The sequence below is a fragment of the Agelaius phoeniceus genome, chromosome 4 (assembly GCF_051311805.1).
Source record: "Agelaius phoeniceus isolate bAgePho1 chromosome 4, bAgePho1.hap1, whole genome shotgun sequence".
In the NCBI taxonomy this organism is placed as follows: Eukaryota; Metazoa; Chordata; class Aves; order Passeriformes; family Icteridae; genus Agelaius; species Agelaius phoeniceus.
This window is the reverse complement of record NC_135268.1, coordinates 5,668,811-5,689,063: the sequence shown is the minus strand read 5'-3', so window position 1 is coordinate 5,689,063 and position 20,253 is coordinate 5,668,811. Positions and strand designations below refer to the sequence as shown.

Sequence of the window (20,253 nt, the reverse complement as noted above, 5' to 3'; positions counted from 1 at the left end):
TGTCTTTGTTCCAGTTTTTGCCTCTGACACATTTCTTTGTCATAGCTGGAGTCCCTGACTCATCAGTAGGCATGTGTGGGGTTTGGAGTTCTCTGTTTTTGTCTTTTCTGTGATTGAAAATAGTCTGCCTCTGAGGAATGACCTTTACTGGTGGCAATATATGAAGTGTTGGCCATGAATGCTTTCTCCTTAGTACATGGAGTAATTGCATGGCATCTTGAGATGAGGAAGTTGCCTGTTTTTCTGAAACATTATTCTTGGCTGCACTTGTGCAATGTTTGGCAGCCATAGCTGCTTATTTTAAGATGTTCATTAAAGGAAAAAAAATATTACCAGGATGAGAGACAGCTGCAGGTACTGGCAGTATACAAAATTCATAATTACTAAGAGTAACTGAAGCATATTATAGTATAATTCAACCAAAAAAACAGCTGGCACATGCTATATTTGTCATGAGAGCTTTGCAGAAAGTACTTGCTGCAGCTGGTGGATTTATCACCCGTCTGCTGAAATGCTGGAAGCTCACCTTTTGTTTCCCACTCACTTAGCAAAGACAATGTGCAGTGGGGGCTGGTGTAATTACCCAGCAGTTGGGGTTATTGCTCAGTTCTAATATTGAGGTCTCATAAGTTGTGTTTGGGGGAGGGCTAACACTCAGAATGAATCAACTGTCTGGCTCAATAGCCATCACATTTCCCAATGCTTACAAGGTTAAACTGTTTCCTTTTAAATATGTGTTCAGTGTGATCTCATTATAAAAATAATTTCTTGATCACAGCTGTGTGTGAGCCTGTAAACTCTGTTTATGGTCTGTGCTGCTAAGCATGCTAATTCCACACCTCAGCACAAGCACAGGAGAAGGGCTCCTTTCAGTAACTCACAATTTTTAGGGCATCTAAAAATTGGTCTCCTCTATTGAAAATGCCTCATTTGATGCTTGGTACTAATTACAGAAGACAAATTACAAAAATAGTGTTACATACTAACATACTACCTTGATCCTGCAATCTTAATTCTTTCTTTATATAAAAGTGTTCACATGTGATAACAGGTATAACCTATATATATATGTGGTTTTAACTGTTTAACAACCTTGAAATATCTGCCTATGTACTTTCATTTCTATGCAAGTTCAAAGTTGTTGAAGTTTTTGTGATATTTACTGGGACTGGTGAAAGAGATTGAGAAGGTGTGTTGAGAACAGGCGAGTGGAAACTCCTCACCAGATGTAGTGGTGACCTGATGTTACACATGTATTGCAACCTTGTATTTCAAGTGCCACCGATCAAACTGTCACAAAGTACTAAGTTTAAAAGTTTATAAAAGCAAATCATTGTTGAGAACTAAGTGTCATCATTAAAATAGCAGACTTTAGGGTAAAAATCTGAGGTTAAAGTATCTGCTGCCTTACCTCCATTCCCTCAAAAAGAATAAAGGCTTTAGCTTCCCATGCAGTTTCAGCAACAGGTAGAGCATTCAAGGTGAGGTGGTAGAGACTGGTCAGAGGTTAGAGCAGCTCACTTAGGTTTGCATCTTTCTCTGGCCAAAATTACTGGAGTTGTGTCTTTAGTCATCCTTCTTCTTGTGCTCATAGAAGGCAATAACTGTTTCCTTTAGGCACTAGCTCAGAGATTGTCTGTCATAACCCAGATGTTTTTTGTCTTCAATACTGTGTAAATTGAAGATCACTAAAACTCATTCAGTATAAAAGTAAAAAGACTGCTTTGAAGTAGGTGGTATTTTCCTTTTCCTCACCAAGTGTCACATTGTTGTCTGTCTCACAAGTATAGAATGATTTATTTTTAGGTACTTCAAAGCACCTTTAAAAATGCCTACATTGAGGGCTGGTTATGGAACACTAATTAGAATGTTAATCTCAATATTGAACTTACTGTGCAAAGTGCAGCTTATATTTATTACATACTAGATAGCATGCCTCTAAAATAAGATTCAATAAACAGGGAAAAAGACCCTGTAAAATGTCAAGTGCTCTTGACAAAGTCTTGCTGATTCCAACAAATACATCTTGTTCTTCTGCCATTACACTTCTGAATGCACAGCATGACGAAATGCTGTGTGGTGCTTTTGAAATGGGTGGTTTAAGAGTAACCCTGCAATTAAAACCCACCATAAGCCTCCACAATTCAGGGAACTATCTATGAAATGACATTCCAATAACTGAAGCACTACTGTTTGCCAATCAGCATCTTTTCTTGTGATTCCCAGAAGTGAGCTGCGTCAACAAAAACTCCGTAGCCAGGAGCTCATTTCCCAGCTGGAAATAGCAAATGAGAAGGTAACTGAGGTAAGATAATGACTGATGTGACAGCTACTTTCAGTGTGCATACACTTAAGATCTTAGCAGAAACCTATTTAGGTGAGTTATGTTGATGGCTTAGAGAAAATTAAGGATTTTTGACAGGGATAGTAACAGTTGGGAAGCCTCACTGTTTTCTTGCTGACTGACGTGTTCCAATGGCAGAAAGACAAATGAACTTTACTCTCAAATTACAGAAGTGAAAGGGGAAATCATCTTTCTGTCTTTCTAAGTGACTAATCTAGCAATTCTGGACAAATTTCAGGAAATGTTCCTGAACTTAAGTTCTGCCTGTGAATCCCAGGCACACTGGGATTATGGATAATGTGGCACATTCAGATACCAAGTTCTCCACATGCTGTGTGTATGCAGAATTTAAATTCTGTGTCCATATATGAATATAGCTAAAAGCATTATCCATTAAAGATGAAGGGCAGGGTTGTTTTGGAATGTGCATTGTTCAATAATTAATGGGCACTTTAGGAAAGGGCTTTCCTGTCAGCCTTATAAATCTGGGATAACATCCACTTCTATCCAGAAGGATAAGTCCTTCTGTCTTGTTTTTTTTTTTTTTTTGTAGTGCTGTGTTATTTAGAGGACAGAAATGATAGGAGAAAGTGAGTAAAGGCTGGTTAAAAAAGGCTTTTTACAGACCCTTTGAAGGGAAGAGAGGAGATCTGTAGCAGATTTATCATCCCATTTGTATTATCTACTGTATTCCTCTTTCTTCTGAGCTAAATAGCTAAACCATTTACATTGTATGGTTGCATGGATTAAATAGCCTGAATTAAAATGTTAGCCTTAATCCATCTTGCTTCAAGGTGGTGAAATGAGTAAAACTTCCCCTGCAGTTTGATTGATTGGAAAAGTCAGATGATGTCACATTTGAGCAGAAAATTCTCTATAAGGTGTCAGCAGTTTGTCCTCAGGCTTTTATTGTAAGGGGAAAACAGTTCCACTTCTGGCATTCCTCTTGTGCTAAGCTTTTTTTTGCTACTTTATCCACTGAATGAGTGGGTTCAGTGAAAAAGAACTTGGCAGTGTGATGAGAGATTGTGTTTCCCCAGGATGAGACGCTGATGACGGAGTATCGGGAATACATCGACAGGCTTCAGAGGCGGCTGAGCCAGGCAGAACAGAGAGCAGCCACAGCATCCCAGCAGGTACCCAGCTCACAAAAAGTCTCATCCAAGCACATGGAATGTGCAAAAGTACTCACTGTGCATCATTCCTGAGGCAGAGGTGATCACTGATCAGCATTATTACCAACATGATTTTAACGAGTTTGGATTTTTGACATGTCACTTTCTGACAGGATTTTCATTTGACAGCTTAGGTTTGTTTGTGGAATTTGATATGAATGAAACCTGCAAGGTTAAAAATGTGTGAATGTAGGTGTACATGGCAAGTTAGCAAAGACAAAAAAACCCCTTAAATAACTGTAGCTCCGGTTTGCTGGAGTGCACCCACTGCAGTTACCCTTGGCTGTGTGCAACAGCTGCAGCAGCTCCTGCAGTGGTAAAAATGGTGCAGACAGAGTAGGAAATGCTTGTTTCTTTCCAGGCCATTGGAGAGGTAAAGGAGAGAGAGTGTATTCCTCTTGGTATTCAGTTTTTCCATAGTGTTTCAGCTGTACAACTTGAAGCAAATCCCACGGGGGTTTATACACTGAGTTCATTTTTTTGCCAGGGAAGTTCATTACTCAAGTTGGCCTCCTATTAAGTAAAGATGGTCTTTCTGCCTCCTGCCTTTTTTTTTTTTTTCAGTGATTTAGGAAAACCATTTGCAAATTACAGCTTGTTAATGTGGGTGACCCCATGTGAGCTGCAGAGAGGAGAGATGTTTGGCTGACCTAAATTGCTCAGTTAGGACAAATGGCATTTTTTTTCCCAACAGCAGTGAATAAATGGGCATAGCTGCCAAGCTGTCATAACATAAGCTGTGGTTCCTGGCTCTAAATGCTCTCTGTCATGACAAGGTCTATTCAGCTGCTGAAGATTTGCTCTGAAAGAGGAATTTATTTTTTTTAACTCCTGTTTGTTTTGTGGGTCTGTTTAGCTGTAATGCCTCTAAGATGCTGTCTTCCCATAAAACCCCAAAAGTCCTTATGTCACATTTTTATGTCACATTTGAAGGGAACAATCTCCTGGCCTTGGTGCCCACAGAGGTCTTATGGTTCCTGGAAACACTGGTAATTAGCTGTTCCTCACCAGGCTTTCTCTGAAGGATAACAAAGAGATTTGATGTTGTGCAGCCCAAATGCTGTTGCCAGAGTTTCAGAACTGCCCTGCCCTCGTGGGAGAGGTTACTGCAGGGGCCTGGCTGCTCTCTAGTGACTTCAGAACTGCTGTGCCAAGCCCCTTCCTTTTTCTCTCCACCCCAAAAAAACACACACTGGCACTGTGCCTGTTAAAGGTCTCCAGTAGTGCTGCAAGAATGTCCCCTCTTCTGAATCTGGGTATTTAGCTGAATGTTCATATGTGAATTCCATCAGAGTAGTGATTCTCTCTGTTCCCAACCTGTAGGCTGAGGGCTGCTTTGTGGATTGTGTGTTCTCACTACATTATCCACCTTCACTGTAAAATTGTATCAGACATAGACTAGAGCTGGACTAGTAGGGAGCCTAGAGATTACCCCTTTATGGTGGTCAGTTCAATGACTGTCAATCTTAGCTTATTCTGAAGTAATAGTGATTCAGTAAGAAACATAAAACATACAAGATAATGTTTGCACAAATTTGAAACACCTATCCTGTCGGTGTCTCTTAAAGTGAATTCCTGCTACCTCTCATCTTGCATTCTCTGGGATCTGAAATAAGACAAAAGCAGTAGTCATCTACAGAGTACATTGTAAATTCTGCTGTTCATCCCAAATTCACACTGCCTGTGCTTGTTCCCCCTCCTTCATGACACAATGAGTAGGGAAGTGCTACTGTTACTTTGATCCTACAGAGAATTATTATGAAGCTATCAGCTGCTTCTGTTTCATTACAGCTCAGCCTGCTAACTACACAGAATAAAAAAGCTGCTTCCCTGAAGGATCTGGAAAATATTTAAACACGTGTTTTTATCATTCCTTTATCAACTCCCACTCAAGTTGGGAGTTAGGAGGGTTGCTGGAGAAACTTCACATTGGAGCACTACAGTCAAAAGCACAGCAAGGCTTTTAAAACTTAAAATTCTGGTAAAAAAAGGAGTGGATGAAGGTCCTGTCTCTGTATGCACAATAAAGATTGGAAGAAGTCTGAAAAATGTTGTCATTCGAGTCCTTTAATGTAGCAAATGAAAAAATGTGGCACATGGAGGGTTTTTTGGTCTAAAATCCAGTAGCTCCAGCTGTGATGAGATAGTGTACAGGGAGTAGGTAACCCTTCTGTTGAAATTCATCTTGGCCTTGCTCATGTGCAGTCAGTATCTTTTTAATTGTTCTGTATAGTGCAGGTAACTTGGGAACAATTTGAAGATCCTTTGTGAATTATAATTAGTCTTATTACAGCATGAGTGCCAGAGTTGCTCTTTTCTTGGTCAGTGTTTGAGCTGCATGATGCCTCTGTTGCCTTCCAGTGTAAAGAATTCAGTTTGGTTTGGTTTGATGGCCCTAAGGTGCAGGTGATAATGAAAATGCTGCTGTGGCTACTCAGCTCATTCCTAAGCTCTGTCATCTTCCTTCAGTTGTGCTTTTTCTTCTTAATGTACTATTAATTTCATAATTATTTTACAATTCCTTGCTTTTCTGTTGGTCTGCTCCCTTGGTTTGGACATATCTGGGAAAGTCCATTCTCTTACTTCGATTTGCACCAGGGTGAAGTTATCCAGCCCTTCTGCCCTTTGAAATAGTGGGTTTCAGTTGCACAGATGCCAAGATGTGGGAATCCTCTTGTATATGGGTTTTTTTTGATAGTTCAGACAGGTCATAGCTATCACTGTACAATTACAGCCAAAGTCCATTTTCTCTTTTAGCATATATTACAGACATTTAATAGGTGTTTGACTGATTTTTGAAGTGCTCACATCTTGGCCTTAACTGACATAATTGCTTGTCCTTCCACTTAAATGTGAAGAGTGCAGTTGTGGTTTCTAACCTCTCATTCAGCTGCTGGGTAGTACTTGATGGACATGTCTGATTTGTGTCCATGGCAGTGGACCTTCACCATATTTGCATTTCAGAGGACAGAGTTGAGCTGATCCCCCCTGTAGAAACAAGACTCTGTGCTGCCTCCTGAAATCCTGGCTGTTCAGGTAGAGCCTGCAAGATGGATCCGCCCTCAGAAACAATTCCTGCTTGCTGCAGGGAATGCCACTAGTTCCTAGAGTGGTTGCTTTTTCTTCTTGATAGATGCCTGTATCCACTGCAATCTCTAAATCTCAATTTTGGTTAAAAGATGTGGAAGATTCTCCAAAACAACACGGATACATTTTTCAGAAGCTCCAAGTGTCTGTCTGGGTGAGGTTTTCATCAATCAGCAGAGTGACACAGAGGCAGGCAAGTAGCAGGCACCTTGTTTCCATTTGCATAATGCACAGCTGAGATGATGACAGGCCACCTGGAAGATTTTGTGTGAGCCATTAATCCCCTTCACTCCACAAAGGCAGGCTCTGGCTGTGAGGTGAAACCTGGCTGGAAGGGGCAGGCACTTCTCAGGATTTGGGTAGTTGTTCCTGGGGGCCCAGAAGGGCACCTGCAGGCTTCTCTGTTAATTATGGGAATATTCATTTCACCTTGGGGTGCAGCTCCTGCCTGGTGGCTGTTTGCCAGAACAGGAACTGCAGGGATGACACAAAGCAAGGGGCAGCAGAGCAATTCCAGCAGATGACAAAGGAAAAGAAAAGGTTTCTGTCCTGGTCACAAAGAGGAATGTGGTGACATAAAGCTCATCATAGACCCACCAACTCCTTTATTTCCCTGAGGTGGCTAGAGGAGGCTGCTCCCATGTTGCTCCCAAATTGGGAGATCTGGTTTTTTCAAGATGAATTGCTCAGGGTGTCCTTTCACAGCCTTTTCTTGCTCGGCACCACATCCATTCTGTATTTCTGCATCTGGAGTTTAGAGGAATCCTCATCTGGAAGTCCTGCTGTGCAAGAAAATGTTCCCTCAGTAATGCATGACCCCAGCCAGTTCAGAGTGGGAAGGAACTTTCAGCCTGATTATCCCAAAGATCCACAGGTTCAAAGCTCAGGTTCCTTTTCCAGTGGAACAAGTACAGAGATCATGGACTGTGCAAGGACATCCTCTGTCTACAAATGTAAATGTTTTGAGGTAAGGAACATCTCTGTGAGGATGCCAAGGGGAAAACCACTCACTGTGCTGCTGATGGGATGGGCACAACTGTCAGTAACAAAAAAAAAACCTTAAAAACCTTAAAAACGTACTAAATCTTGCAGCTGTAGTGTGCATGATGATACCTGTACTAATCCATGAAAGCTGTTCAGACCATTGCAGTGAAGTGGTTTTGTAAGAACCCAAATACAATTACAGCGAGGTCTACACCACTGCTGGCAAGGATACTGCAAAAATGTACAGCATTTATTCACATACAGACAAAAGGCACAATTCTACGGAATATTTTAACAAAAAATACAGCTGTTTCAACTAGGTCTTTAGAAATACTTCAAAAAAGGGAGAAAATAAATACAGGATTGGGCCATGTAATATAAAATAGTCATCTCTACATATACTTTTTTATTTCTGTTTCTCTTCATGCACCTTTTTTTTTTAATTAATTTCAGCTGAATGGACACCAAAGCTAGGCACATAGTGAAAAATCTGTACAAGTTTTACAAATGTCATCACAATTGTCTCAAACTTCTGAAATCAAGATCTGTACACAACATGAACCCTTCATTTAGATCTGTGTGAGTTTATAACCTAACAAATGGCATTCCAGGCAACTCTACAGACATTCAACTAGCCTACGGTTGGACAGAACACACGGATCATATCAAAGATCTCTTGGTCAGTCAGCACAAGGAAAGGTCACACGTGGAAACAGAAATCCAGCAAATCCCAGTAAATCCCAGGGGTGGGTTTGTCACTGCAGTACCTGCAGCACCTCCTGCTGAGGGCTAAGCACAGGGACAAAACGAACCTACAGAGCTGGTCGTACCACAGCCTTTTTGGTTTGGGGTCAGCTCCACTGGAAACCTCACAAAGCTTCCTGCCCTCAGTGCCAGGGGACAAAGCAGCTAAGGCATTCACTCTGCACAACACAAGTGTTCATCATATAGTGCAAATTAACAAGGTACCTCTGTCCAAGGGGGGTGAGGTTAAAGGTTTGCTCAGAATCCAAATTTAGGGTATTCCATCTATGGCTTGACAATTCCTGTGTGGTCATGAGCTTCTTCCTTACAGAAAATACCAGTGCCTGTCTGGAGAACGTTGCTGGATGTTCAGTAGAACTTACTGGCTTTTACCTTTTGTCTGTCTGCTGTTTATACTTTGAAGACATCCCAAGAGTGGCTATGTAACCTCAGTCACCAGTGCCCTGCCTGACTTTCACCTCTGTAAATCATGTATTTATTCTTGGGACTTGGGACCAGCAACAGGATTTTGAAACTGTATTATCTTACATTAAATTCCCCTTCCTCAAAAGGTTAAGACTTATGAGTTTTAAAACAGGGATGCATTCTGGTGAAATATTTAATTGGTAACATTAACTTGCATAGCAAGATAGGGTGTTAAGCCTTTTTTACTTTCTGATTGAATCCTCAGTCCTGTGGCAGAGGAATTCTGTGTTGTCAGTGTTCCCTCCTCGGGAGGCAAGGGTCAGGCGTTCCAAGGTGAGTGGATGCCATAACAGCAGGCTGGGAGTGGGAAAGGGGAGGAGAAGGATGCCTGTCTTTATGCCTGTCTTTAACACATTGCTGCTGCTACTTTTTCACCAGTACGTACCTCTCCTACATCTATGAAAAATTCCAAAATGGACAGGCTCTTACTGCTCCACTGCAGTGTGTGCACTCAGTACAAAACAGTATCCTCACAACCTGTTCAGATTATTGCTCACAGCTTACTCATTATTGCCACTTGCAATTATTAAAAAAGTACACAGTCAGAATACAAGTTCCCTTTTCCATCAAATCTAATCCATCATAGAACGAAATAGTTTTTTCTTTGCTTGACTGTAAAGAGCTAATCACAATGTATTGCCTTTGTGTTTTATCCTATTTAAAAATATATATTTGTGTCCATTTAAAGCAACCTTTTAGTGTCATAAGCCTGACTCTCCCAGTACATATCATTAGTGCATCTGTGGTGGCCTTTGGGAAATCCTCCTAACTAGTGCCATAGAAAACTTCTGTCTGGAATTGTCATCGCACTCCTGAAGGCAGGTGCCTGACCATGGGTGACAGGTTATTCCACGGAGTGCTGGAACCCCCAAAGCTGTCCCTTGCTCAGAACTGAGCCATTTGGGAACATCCTTTGTGTCAGTCCCCATCTCTCAAGCCCTGCCCTGTCCCTTTCTCCTCCTCCTCCAGTGCAACATCTGGCTGTGCCTGGTCATCATTGACATGTAAACTCTGGAGCATAGGGAGGGGTTTGAGCTGCCACCTGTGCTCAAACTGAACACAACAGAACACATTCTGCAAAGAGAGGAGAGAGAGCAGCCCCTGCCCAGGGATGGGGAGCATTTGTCATGGGACTTACCAGTGCAGTGCAGGATGGTCTAACCACCATCTTCCATTCAATACACACGAGTTAAATTAAGAGCTTGTGCTTTTCCAGAAGTCAGGGCGAGGGAGTAAAATTTTCAGTGCCTTTTAGCTAGAAGGGATGAACGCAGCCTGATTCCTCCTGCCCTCCCCCAGCCCCTTATAAAACATTTTTTTTTGAGTTGTGTGCATCCCAACTCCTGTTTTAGTAGCAATGTCGCTCTCCTGCTTACTCAAGAAAGTTGCACATAAGGGAGATTCAGCCTTCTCACAGAAATGGGGAGGATGAGGGGGTGTGGATGGGGCAGAAAGAAAAAAAAAAAAAAAACCCAAAACAAAATCAAAGAGCTTAAAACAGCTTTAAGTGCATGTAAACATACAACTCAGAAAAATGGGCTTTCATTTTGTCAGTCTGTAGCTCTAAGAATGCTCCTCTCTCACACGGATGGGTAAAGTGGAGTTGGCTTGTAGGCAGTGTGACTCTGGTGACCCCATCCCCGCGTCCAGTCAGGTGGCCAGGATGCTCCTCCGGATAATGTCCGTCCTCCTGCCGATGCTGCTGCTGGGGCTGAGCCTCTGCTGCCTGCACTTCTTCTCAGCCACTTCTGGCTCCGAGTCGCTCATTTCAGCATCGGGGACGTAGCCATCGTTCTCACTGTCAGGCTTTAACTTGCTCTTTGTCCTCTCCTTGGCTGCAACTCTGCCCACGCCCAGGTAGGGGTAGCCCGAGTTCTGGCGGCAGGCCTCCTCCAGGCTCTCCCCCTGCTGCTGCCTCTCCCCCTTCTTTGGAATTCGGAATCCGCCCCAGTTTTTCCCCGGGCTCGTGGGCGTGGTAGGCACTTTAACTACTGTCTGATTAGAGTTCACTTTGACCAGACCCCCGTTACATTTAGGCACTATATCCCTCCGAGTGCCAGGCGCTGCTGACCTCCCACCGGAGTGGTTGACAGCCCTTTTGTTTTCCAGTTGCCTCTGAGAGAGTTCTGTGGGTCTCAGGGGTTTGTGGTTGTGTTTAGAAGTCTTTTCCTTCAGCTCTGCCTTCGTCCCCTCGCACTGTGGGCGATTGTCCCTTCTCTTCCTGTGCTCTGCTAGAACGACACCGTTCTTCTGCTGCGCCGACGCGATCCGCGTCTCGGCCAAGGGCTTGTCAAAACTGAAAAAGCTGCCTGGAGCTGCCCCTCCTTCCCTTGGGCTGGGCTGTCCCAGCAGGGATTTGCTGTCGTTCCCAGACCTGTCTCTTACCCTGTCCCTCTTGTGGGGTTTCTTCAAGGAGTGGGCCAGAGAAGTGCCCATCTGCTTCCTGAAGAACGCAGAATGCCACTTCAGGTCCTCGATCTTGGGGGCGTCGGGGCCCAGCGACGGGCTGTTGAACAGCACCGTGCTTTCCATGGAGGAGAGTGAGGAAGGCACACCTGCGTGGAAGCAAACTAAGTTCAAGTCAAGCAATCCCATAGCTGTGGGGATAAACAACAGTTTGCAGTGTACCTGTTTTAACTCTGCTCCTCATGCCTGACGTGTTCACATCAGAAATGGGGATTTGGCTGCCTGTCCTGCACTTGTAGGTGATAACTCTGTGGCTATGTCATGGTTTCATCTTCCTGTACCTGCACCTAATTACACTTGTAGCAAACACAAGTCCTAACACTCCTCTGTCCTCAGAGACAGAGGCAAAAAGCAACCAGCAAGTGGATCTCCCTGGTGCTATCTAAAATATGGTTTATTAGTTACGCAACGGTTCAAGGATAATCTGGCCACTGCAGGAATTTTGAAGGTATTTATCTTTCTGAGGAATGAAATGAGAACAAATGAGGCCCTGTTTGTCCTTCACAGCCTGTAAGCAAACCTTGTCCCTGTGCTCTGACATGAGGAAGGGAACACTGAGGCATACCTGAAACTCTTTCTTGTTCCAACTGCTTTGTGTAGCTGTTGAATATCTGTTCCTGAACTTTGCAAACAGATCTCTTGATTTTTTCTCTCCGCGTCACCATGTAAGTGAGGTTACGCACCTGGAAGACAGCAAGGGCGTGGGTTTTACAGGAACTGTATTCCCAGGATACTGCCCTACCTGTGCTTTGAATTAATTCACCTGGAATACCATACACCATTTAAACAAATGGTGTACAATTGAATGTAAACCATTTCAGTTTAAACAATTTAAATGTAACTGCCTTCAACACAATTCTTAGAGAACAGTCTGTTTAACTAACAAATTATCTGTTGAATTGACAGACAATTTAATTGACAGATTATTCCACCAGATTTGGAGAACCACAGCACAGAAGTAATTCCTACAAACACCTGAGTCACAGACACATGAAACCTAGGGAAATGTTGGGAATCCTTGAAATGTACTCAGTATTTAATACTTCCCAGGAGAGGGAATGACTGAGAAGCAAGCACAGGTGGATGATTCTAAGGCTCCTCTGTCAGTGGTGCAAGGTGCCCTGTGAATTACAACCTTGTGGCCTGATCTGGAGAAATGTAACAAGTGTGTTTGTTTTTGCAAAGGTCCCTTTTTTAAAATCCAAATTATCTTGAATGTACAATCAGTGGGAACAGAGTAGTCAAACATTAAAATATTACTAAAATAATGTATCCTCGTTTGACATCACATTTAGAAATGAAAGAATTCACACACAATAATTTAAGATCCAGAGAACATAGTTACAAACTAATTATTTAACTGATCAAAGAGAAGATGACAAGAAAGCTTGAGCACATGGAGCAGGAACAAAAGATCCCAGGTAACAGTTAGGATCTGGGCCATCTGAACAGCTACAGAAGATCCTTGGGCTGAGTTGAAACTAGGAGAAAAATCAAAAACTACAGCAATTCATTTTAAGAGTAATTAGGCATCAGGACCCTTTACAAAGGATGCAGTACATCCATGAGAACCTGCTGTCCTGATTTAAAGATTAGACAGTATTATGAAAGAGAGGCTCTGGTTCACCTACAGGTTACTGAGGTAGGACCTCCTGAGCCGCTTTCGTCCATGGCCCACAGGAGCCACGTGCTGCAGGGACGTGAAAAACTAATTTCAGTGTTCTTTCTGGCTCTAAGAGCTCCTAAATTAACCCAAAAAGAAAGGAACTCAGGATCAGATGTACTTATTGAAACACCAAACTGAGCTTATTGAACTGTTCTTCAAACATTCAAAATCTAAATAAATCAAACATCATTTACCTCCCAAACCTACACTGATCATCCTACTCTGGTATGCCAAAGAAAAACAGATCTGCTGCAAAACAAGGTAAGTTTCATCATCCTTTTCACTGGGTGAAAGGAGCATGGAAAGCCCTTAAAGACTGAAAAGGCTTCAGCTGGGGGCTGCAGTACAGTCAGAGTTAATCAGTAAAAAGGCACGGGCAAAAACACGACAGTGCAGTTGCAGGTGATTGAATGCTACACGCCAAGACCTGCTGGCCCCGTGACTGACCTCTGTGTGCAAAGGGCAATTGCTGTGCTCTGGAGAAATTTAGTGTTAATGGCCTTGCCTGACAGCACAGCTCTGAGCCCAGCTGCACTCTGGCTGAGCACAGTTTGGGAACTCAGCTAACTGTGGCCAGTGCCGGGGCTTACCCGCTCCAGGTCCTGCCGGAGGTGTGTGAAGAGCTGCAGCCTCCTGAACAGAACATCCTGCTCCCGTTTAGCCAGATTGTCCTCCTCATCCTTCTTTGGGGTAATCAAAGGCTTATTGAAATTGGATTTCCTCTTCAGTTTCCAGTACTGGTAAAGGAATTCCACGGGCTCCTCAGGCAGCCGCAGCACTCTGGCCACTTCCAAAGACTCAACGAAGGTGTAGAACTCGTCCTCCAGCTGCTGGAGCTTCTGCTTGCGGAGGCTGACCCTGTGGGCCTCCTCCTGGTTTTGATCCATGCTGTGGAAAGGGTCCATGTGGGCAGGAAGGGAGGTGTCCTGAATCCCATTCCTGTTCTCCTGAGCTGGGCTTTCACTCAAAGTCTCAGCGTCCGCTTTCTTGGTGGAGCTGTGCTTGGGACAGTAGGACTTGAACTTCACCTCGTCGTTCTCTGCCAGGATGGTCTTCATCTCCAAGCCGCGGTCGAAGGCGCAGGTGACGTGAAAGGCTGTTCTGCAGTTCTTCACTGAACACTAGAGAACATGAATTACAATTAACCAAATAAACATAGAGGTTAAGCAGCCACACTGCCTACAACTGTCGGAGAAGTCGGGGCTGCTTTGGAAGAAGAACCCTGTCACCGCGCTCTGCTTCTAAGCTGCACGCACTTCCTTGCTCCCTTTAATTGGGGTTATGACTTAGTGCTTTCAGGATCAAGTGGCCCAGAGGGACAGGAGTGTTTAACCCCCCTCCAGCCCCACCACACTATTCCATGCACAAAAAGCCACAAGAGGAACATTCCCAGTGACACCAGAGCCACTTGTGCACAGCGCCATTACCAAAGTAAAGTGTTCCCCTTTGGAATGTGCCAGCACCAGAGGGAAGAAAAAACATTGTGGTGGCTCCAGGCCAGTCTGAGACTTTTAATTAAAAGTCTTTCCCAGCACCTGGATCCAAGCTATCCAAAAGGCCTCAACCAAAGGGAATTTTTTCCCCCATTATCCCAATTTTATAATGTCAAATATTAAATCACTGTCAACCATTACTTCATTTCACAGCCTTCACCTTGGAGAGGAGGAGAACAGGAAATTCAAATGTTGTCGTTTTTCTTCCTACTCAGTGAACTCGGCCATCGTAGAGTGATGGGCACTAGTTCAGCTAATTTAGCACTTCATTTCCATTATATCTAATTTCCTTTTGCAAAATTCTATCACACATACCACCAGCTGAAAGGTTTAAATACATATAAGTATGTATATATACACAAACATATGTGTTTGGACCCACTCACACCTCTGGTGAACAGGATTTGAAGTGGAAATGAGCATTAGTGCTCCTAACTAGGAAACAAAACTATGTTTAATACAAGCCACCGACCCTGAAAGAGCAACACAGTGCACTGGGATGTTTATACAGTGCTTGTAAAGAAGCCAAATTTCTCTCCCCTCTGGGTTTTCCTGCTCAGGTTGACTCAGCAGCCAGATGGCTTATAAAGGTATGGCAGGGTTTAAACTGCACAGGTTTCAAATGAGCAGTCTTTAATAAAAGCAACATATAAAAGGAATTTAAAAATACCAAGCATCTTTTGCCCTTTCCTCTCCTACTAACAAACAGGCCAGGAGCATCCCAACTGGAACACTGGGCAGTACAGAGAAGTGCTTTAGCCATAATTAGCTCTTACTGCAGCTCATGTTTTGTTGGGAGAAGAGAGGAAAGCCTGTCTCACTGGGAGGAAATCTGCTGAACCTGGGGGAATAAGCAATCTTGCTTTTCCCAGCTTAGTGCAGCTGCTCCCTGACCAGCCTGACACACACTTCCAGCTGCCACTTTTCCTAATTGTTGTGCACATATCAGAAAGTGGCCTGGAGAACAGACAAAAACAGCTTCAGCTACGTAACAGCAGCCAAGAGGAAGGGGATGGCTCTGCAAGGAGGGATTATGGTTGCAAATTTATATGCTGCGGACAGATTTATTTTCTCTAGTTAACACTTACTATTTCATACATTCCTCACATGGAAGTGGCCTGTGATAGGTTTCACTGGAACTACTGCTGTGTTGCTGATTTACAGCTCTTCCTGGCAGCCTCAATCAAGTAACTTGGGGCAGAGGAGGAAAGGGAAATGGGGATAAACTCATTTCAAAGCAGTGTAGGACTTGAGCCATTTTTGTGTCCTAATGCTGGTCTTACCACTAGGCTAGCCCCAGAAGAAAAAGCTCTCCTCCAGCCTCCTTATGAGACTGTAGTATCACCCCTCTCTGTCTCAGGGAGCTTCCTGAGGATTGTTTTGCTGCTGGAAGTGCTCTGAGGGTGAGGAGCATCACCACAATGCTAAATTACATCTTACTGTCTTTTTCTACACAAACACAACACTGTTCCTAATGGGTCACCTGTCCTTACACTCCCTCATTTATTCTCAAGTAAAGGAGATCAACATCTTGTCTGTTGTCCCAGTGTCTCCTCTTTCAAAAAGCTGAGGTTTGGTAATATGTTTTCTCAGTCTTTCTAGATTTTAAAACTTTTCTTAAAAGGATTATTTAACATTTCTGAGTGGTTTTCCACTGTAAAGGGTCTACAGGTGCCTTACAGCTAACAACCCAAAATAAATATGCACATGAAACAACACTGCCCAATGTAAAATGCTCTGGTGCAGATCAGGTCAGTTAAGTCCACAGTGTCAATGAGCAAACACATTTTCCTATCTACTCAAAACTGACAGAAGAAAACACACGTGGATATTTATGTGGTTCAATTACCTGTATAGAAGCTCCAACTTTTTCATTACAAAGGCTGCACACCAGTGCCCACCTACTGCTGGGAATGTGGGAAACTTTTGTGATGGGTTCCATTTTTTCGGGGCTTCCGATGCTCACCTAAGAGAAAAATGGTCAAAAAATTGGAGTGACTATGACACCGTTAACTGAAAAGAAAAACAAATTTATTACAGAAATCAAACTCCTTGTGTGTATACACAACTTAGTGTGTCCCAAATTCCTCATTTTATCAGGATCTAAAACTCTTTTTTAAAAAAAAATCAGTTTCTCACTTTGTGAACAAACCAACCAGTTTCAAGGTGAAGCCCACCAATTTAAGATTATCATACAGGATGAACACTTTGAATCTGACAGAATTCCTGTGGGTTCTCATAGTCAAACTTTCCTGATTCACCTTTAATGTTCTGTTTACAAAGTGAAATGTCTGGTGTCCTTGTTAAATGAGCTTTGCCAGCAGCAAAGGCCTCATTTTCCAAGGCCTAATTCTGACTGACAGAGGGGATTTAATTAGTTTCTTTACAGGTGAAGCATCATCCCCTGCCAGACTTTTTACCCAACCAAGAAGCTTTTATACTTCATTTTGAAGTTGAATAATGCTTTAAGGAGGTTTTTTTTCTCTCCCAGAATCCCAGGACCAGCGCCTGTGGAGTCTTTGCTTCTTTTTTTGCCAGGGTCAGGATTAAATGTGCAAGATGCTATTTCTTGTTGGGACTCAGATATTTATTTGTACTTATCTGTATTACAGTCTCACAAACAGTGAGTTCTACAGTACTTCACTCTAACAAACTAAAAAATGGAGCTGTATCTCTCTCTCTCTACAAGGCCTTTAAGGATAAACTGTCCAATTAAGAAATGACACCTACATTATTTTTACTTTTAACCCAATAACTAATCACTCAAAGTCCACAATGCGGACTTTTCTGTCCAATTACACAAAACCATCCAAACCCGTGAAGAAGAAGGTCCAAACCTCCATCTTGCTTTATATATATTACTATATTCTAAAACCTTAAACTCTTAAGTTTTCCACCCTGGGACATTACACACTTCTATTCAAACTACACACCCATAATCCAAGTTCTACAATTTTTACAATTCAATTTTGGAAACTTCGCCACGGCCTCAGGTCAAAAGCAGCGTTCTCTTGGGGAGCAGCCAGGCCGAGAATCAGCACAGAAAGCCTGCAATTCTCAGCATTCATGGTTCCAAGAAGCAAGCAGCACCCACCTCTGGGATCCAGAGAGCACAGCTGACGTGCACCCACTTGGTGCCACTGCGGGTGGGCTTCATGGCGCCGCCCTTCTTGGGGCACAGCAGGCACTTGGGCCGGACGCCCAGCGCGCAGGTCCGGCACAGCCAGCTGCCCTCGGGCACCTTCAGGATCCCGTAGCACGCCTGCGTCCCCACGGGCAGCGGGGCAAAGAGAGCACAGCAAACACCTCAGTGATTCTTTTACACGCAGCCTCACACATCTCTCTCCAAGTTGTTTTTACTCAGAGGGAAAAGTGCAGGATGGCAAATAATTAAGGGCAGGTTTTTCAGAAAGTCGCGTCCTTACGGAGCCCTCTATCCCCATTACTGTTGGCTTTCATGCACTTAAGTTGCAGGTTTGATGTGTCAGAGAAACCCTACAGGTTTGAAAATACAACTTTGCTCAGTGTATCTTGTGGATGTATCTGTGTATCTGTCACCTGTACTTAGAACTGTCACAGGCCTAGTCCTTCATCACAGAATCACAGAATGGTTAAGTGGGAAGAGACCTCTAAGATCATCGAGTCCAACCTATGCCCTAATACTTCAACTATACTATAGCACCAAGTGCCATGGCCAGTCTTTTTTTAAACACACCCAGAGATGGTGATTCTACCACCATGGGAAGAGCATTCCAGCACTTTATTATTCTTTTGGTGAAAAATTTTTTCCTAATATCCAACCTGTACCTTCTCTGATGCAGCTTGAGACTCTGTCCTCTGGTTCTGTCAGTGCTGCCCAGTGGAAGAGACCAACCCCCACCTGTCTACAGCCTCCCTTCAGGAAGTTGTAGAGAGCAGTAAGGTCACCCCTAAGCCTCCTCTTCTCCAGGCTAAACAACCCCAGCTCCTTCAAACGTTCCTCATATGGCCTGTGTTCCAAGCCCCTCAGCAGCCTTGTTGCCCTTCTCTGGATGCATTAAAGCATCTCAACATCCTTCCTAAACTGAGGGGCCCAGAACAGGACACAGCACTCAAGGTGCAGCCTCGCCAGTGCCAAGCACAGGGGGAGAATGCCCTCCCTGCTCCTGCTGGCCACACAATTCCTAATGCAGGCCAGGATGCCACTGGCCTTGGCCACCAAGGCTCACTGCTGGCTCAACCAGCAATGTTTCCAAACACTGAATGACAACAGAAACTTGTTAAAGCTGGGAAGGAAGGACAGGCTGATGGGAAGGCACCTGCCAGAGTAAGAAGTATCCATGGAAACAGGCTAAAACTGTATCTCTTATGTGAAGAAAACTTCTGAATTACCACCAAAAGGTGTCACACAGCAGTGCTACCTTAGCACAGCTCTCTGGAATAAACCCCGCCTGTGTCCCTACTGACTGCCCTTTAGGAACAATTTGCTACCACCTGACACCGTGCTGCTGCCATACCTGGTGCACACAGATATTGCATTTGTCACAGAACACCATTTCATTGCCGTCCTCTCCATCTGGAGACTGGCAGACGTCACAGACAACGTCCTCGTCGTATTCGATGCCCAGCCCTTCCTCTGTCTCGATGGCGTGGCTCATGTTATCGTAGCAGCGCTGCTCAAACTCCTCCATCACCCTTTCCATGGTGTACTCATCCAGCTCCAGCATCCCTGAAAAACAGCAGTTGGTCACATACTTTAAGAAAAGAGCGATAAAACATCACCACGAGCAGCTCCACCTTCTTTCTGAACAGCTGAGTGGACACAGCCAATCCCCATGTAGACGCATTCCATTCCTAGATAACCATGCCAGTTTCAGCATAAACCAGGGAAACTGTAAAAATATGGCAAAGTTGTCTCATAACTGACAAAAGTGGATGCCCAAGCCCTTCAAATTCTAAGAAAAACTTTGCAAGACTGAATCTGGCTTCCTGGTCTTGTTCTTATTTTTCCTTCTGGGACAGCACCATCTGTGGCTTTTGCTCCAATTTTGCCACCCAGATGTTGACTCTTTGATTAAAGATTTGGAAGTATTTTGAACCAAAAGTGATTGAGCAGGGGGAGAAAATTAATGGCAAAATCTGCCATGATACTTGGAGGGAATCTGCAATTTCTAACAACAGTTGTTGGTTTATCACAAGTTCCAGCCCAATAGGATGCAATCCCAAATGAGGTCTCCATCAGATCCTACAACAATAAATTAATTTGTTTTAAAAAGTGAAAAATTGTAATAAATGCAACATTGAACCTGGGACAATAACTAAATGCAATATCTAATGTGAAATTTGCTCTTTTCCAACAGCATCCATCAGAAAATTATTCATGACACACAGCTACAGACCCATTATGTTGTGGCATTTTATAATTCAGATTTGTTTGGAAATTGAAAGGCCTCCCTTCTCAAGTAACTCCCCCAGTTTATATCCTAGACATGACCATCTGTCATGGAGAATATCCCTTTGGTCACTTTGGGTCACCTGTCCTGGCTATGCTCCCTCCCAGTTTCTTTTGCTCACCTCCTCCCTGGCAGAGCATGAAAGAAAAAAGAACAAGGGGAAAAAAAAAAAGCCCCTGACTTAGGGTAACCACAGACCCCAAAATATCAGTGTGTTATCAACACCATTCTCATTCCAAATCCAAACCACATCACCTTGTAACAGCTACTAAGAAATTAGCTCTATCCTAGTTGAAACTAGGACAAAGAGGAGATGGCAACCTCAGGATAGGTGTTTTAACAAGAAAACTCTTTCAGCTTTCCCTGTGAAAAACTG

The 20,253-nt window shown here is 43.5% G+C and overlaps 2 protein-coding genes across 16 annotated transcripts in view; one reads left to right on the top strand and one right to left on the bottom strand.

The window, feature by feature from the left end:
• The window catches only part of SCLT1 (sodium channel and clathrin linker 1), a 31,472-nt gene extending 25,139 nt beyond the window's left edge, over positions 1-6,333 (top strand). For 2 of the 4 annotated variants that reach the window (XM_077176761.1, XM_077176760.1), the window contains 2 exons: positions 2,227-2,305; positions 3,385-4,446. In XM_077176761.1, coding sequence (XP_077032876.1) covers positions 2,227-2,305; positions 3,385-3,552 — 247 coding nt within the window. In that variant the 3' untranslated portion in view covers positions 3,553-4,446. Of the gene's footprint in view, positions 1-2,226; positions 2,306-3,384; positions 4,447-5,310 lie in introns of those variants that run through there. The other 2 variants (XM_077176762.1, XM_054632732.2) reach the window with 2 other exon arrangements.
• Positions 6,334-7,810: 1,477 nt separating this feature from the next.
• The window catches only part of JADE1 (jade family PHD finger 1), a 45,222-nt gene continuing 32,779 nt past the window's right edge, over positions 7,811-20,253 (bottom strand). For 11 of the 12 annotated variants that reach the window (XM_077176766.1, XM_054632729.2, XM_054632730.2 and 8 more), the window contains 6 exons: positions 18,942-19,153; positions 17,540-17,707; positions 16,295-16,411; positions 13,543-14,073; positions 11,852-11,969; positions 7,811-11,375 (listed from right to left, as the gene is read on the bottom strand). In XM_077176766.1, the coding sequence (XP_077032881.1) occupies positions 10,471-11,375; positions 11,852-11,969; positions 13,543-14,073; positions 16,295-16,411; positions 17,540-17,707; positions 18,942-19,153 (2,051 nt within the window). In that variant the 3' untranslated portion in view covers positions 7,811-10,470. The remainder of the gene's footprint in view (positions 11,376-11,851; positions 11,970-13,542; positions 14,074-16,294; positions 16,412-17,539; positions 17,708-18,941; positions 19,154-20,253) is intronic. The other variant, XM_054632731.2, reaches the window with a different exon arrangement.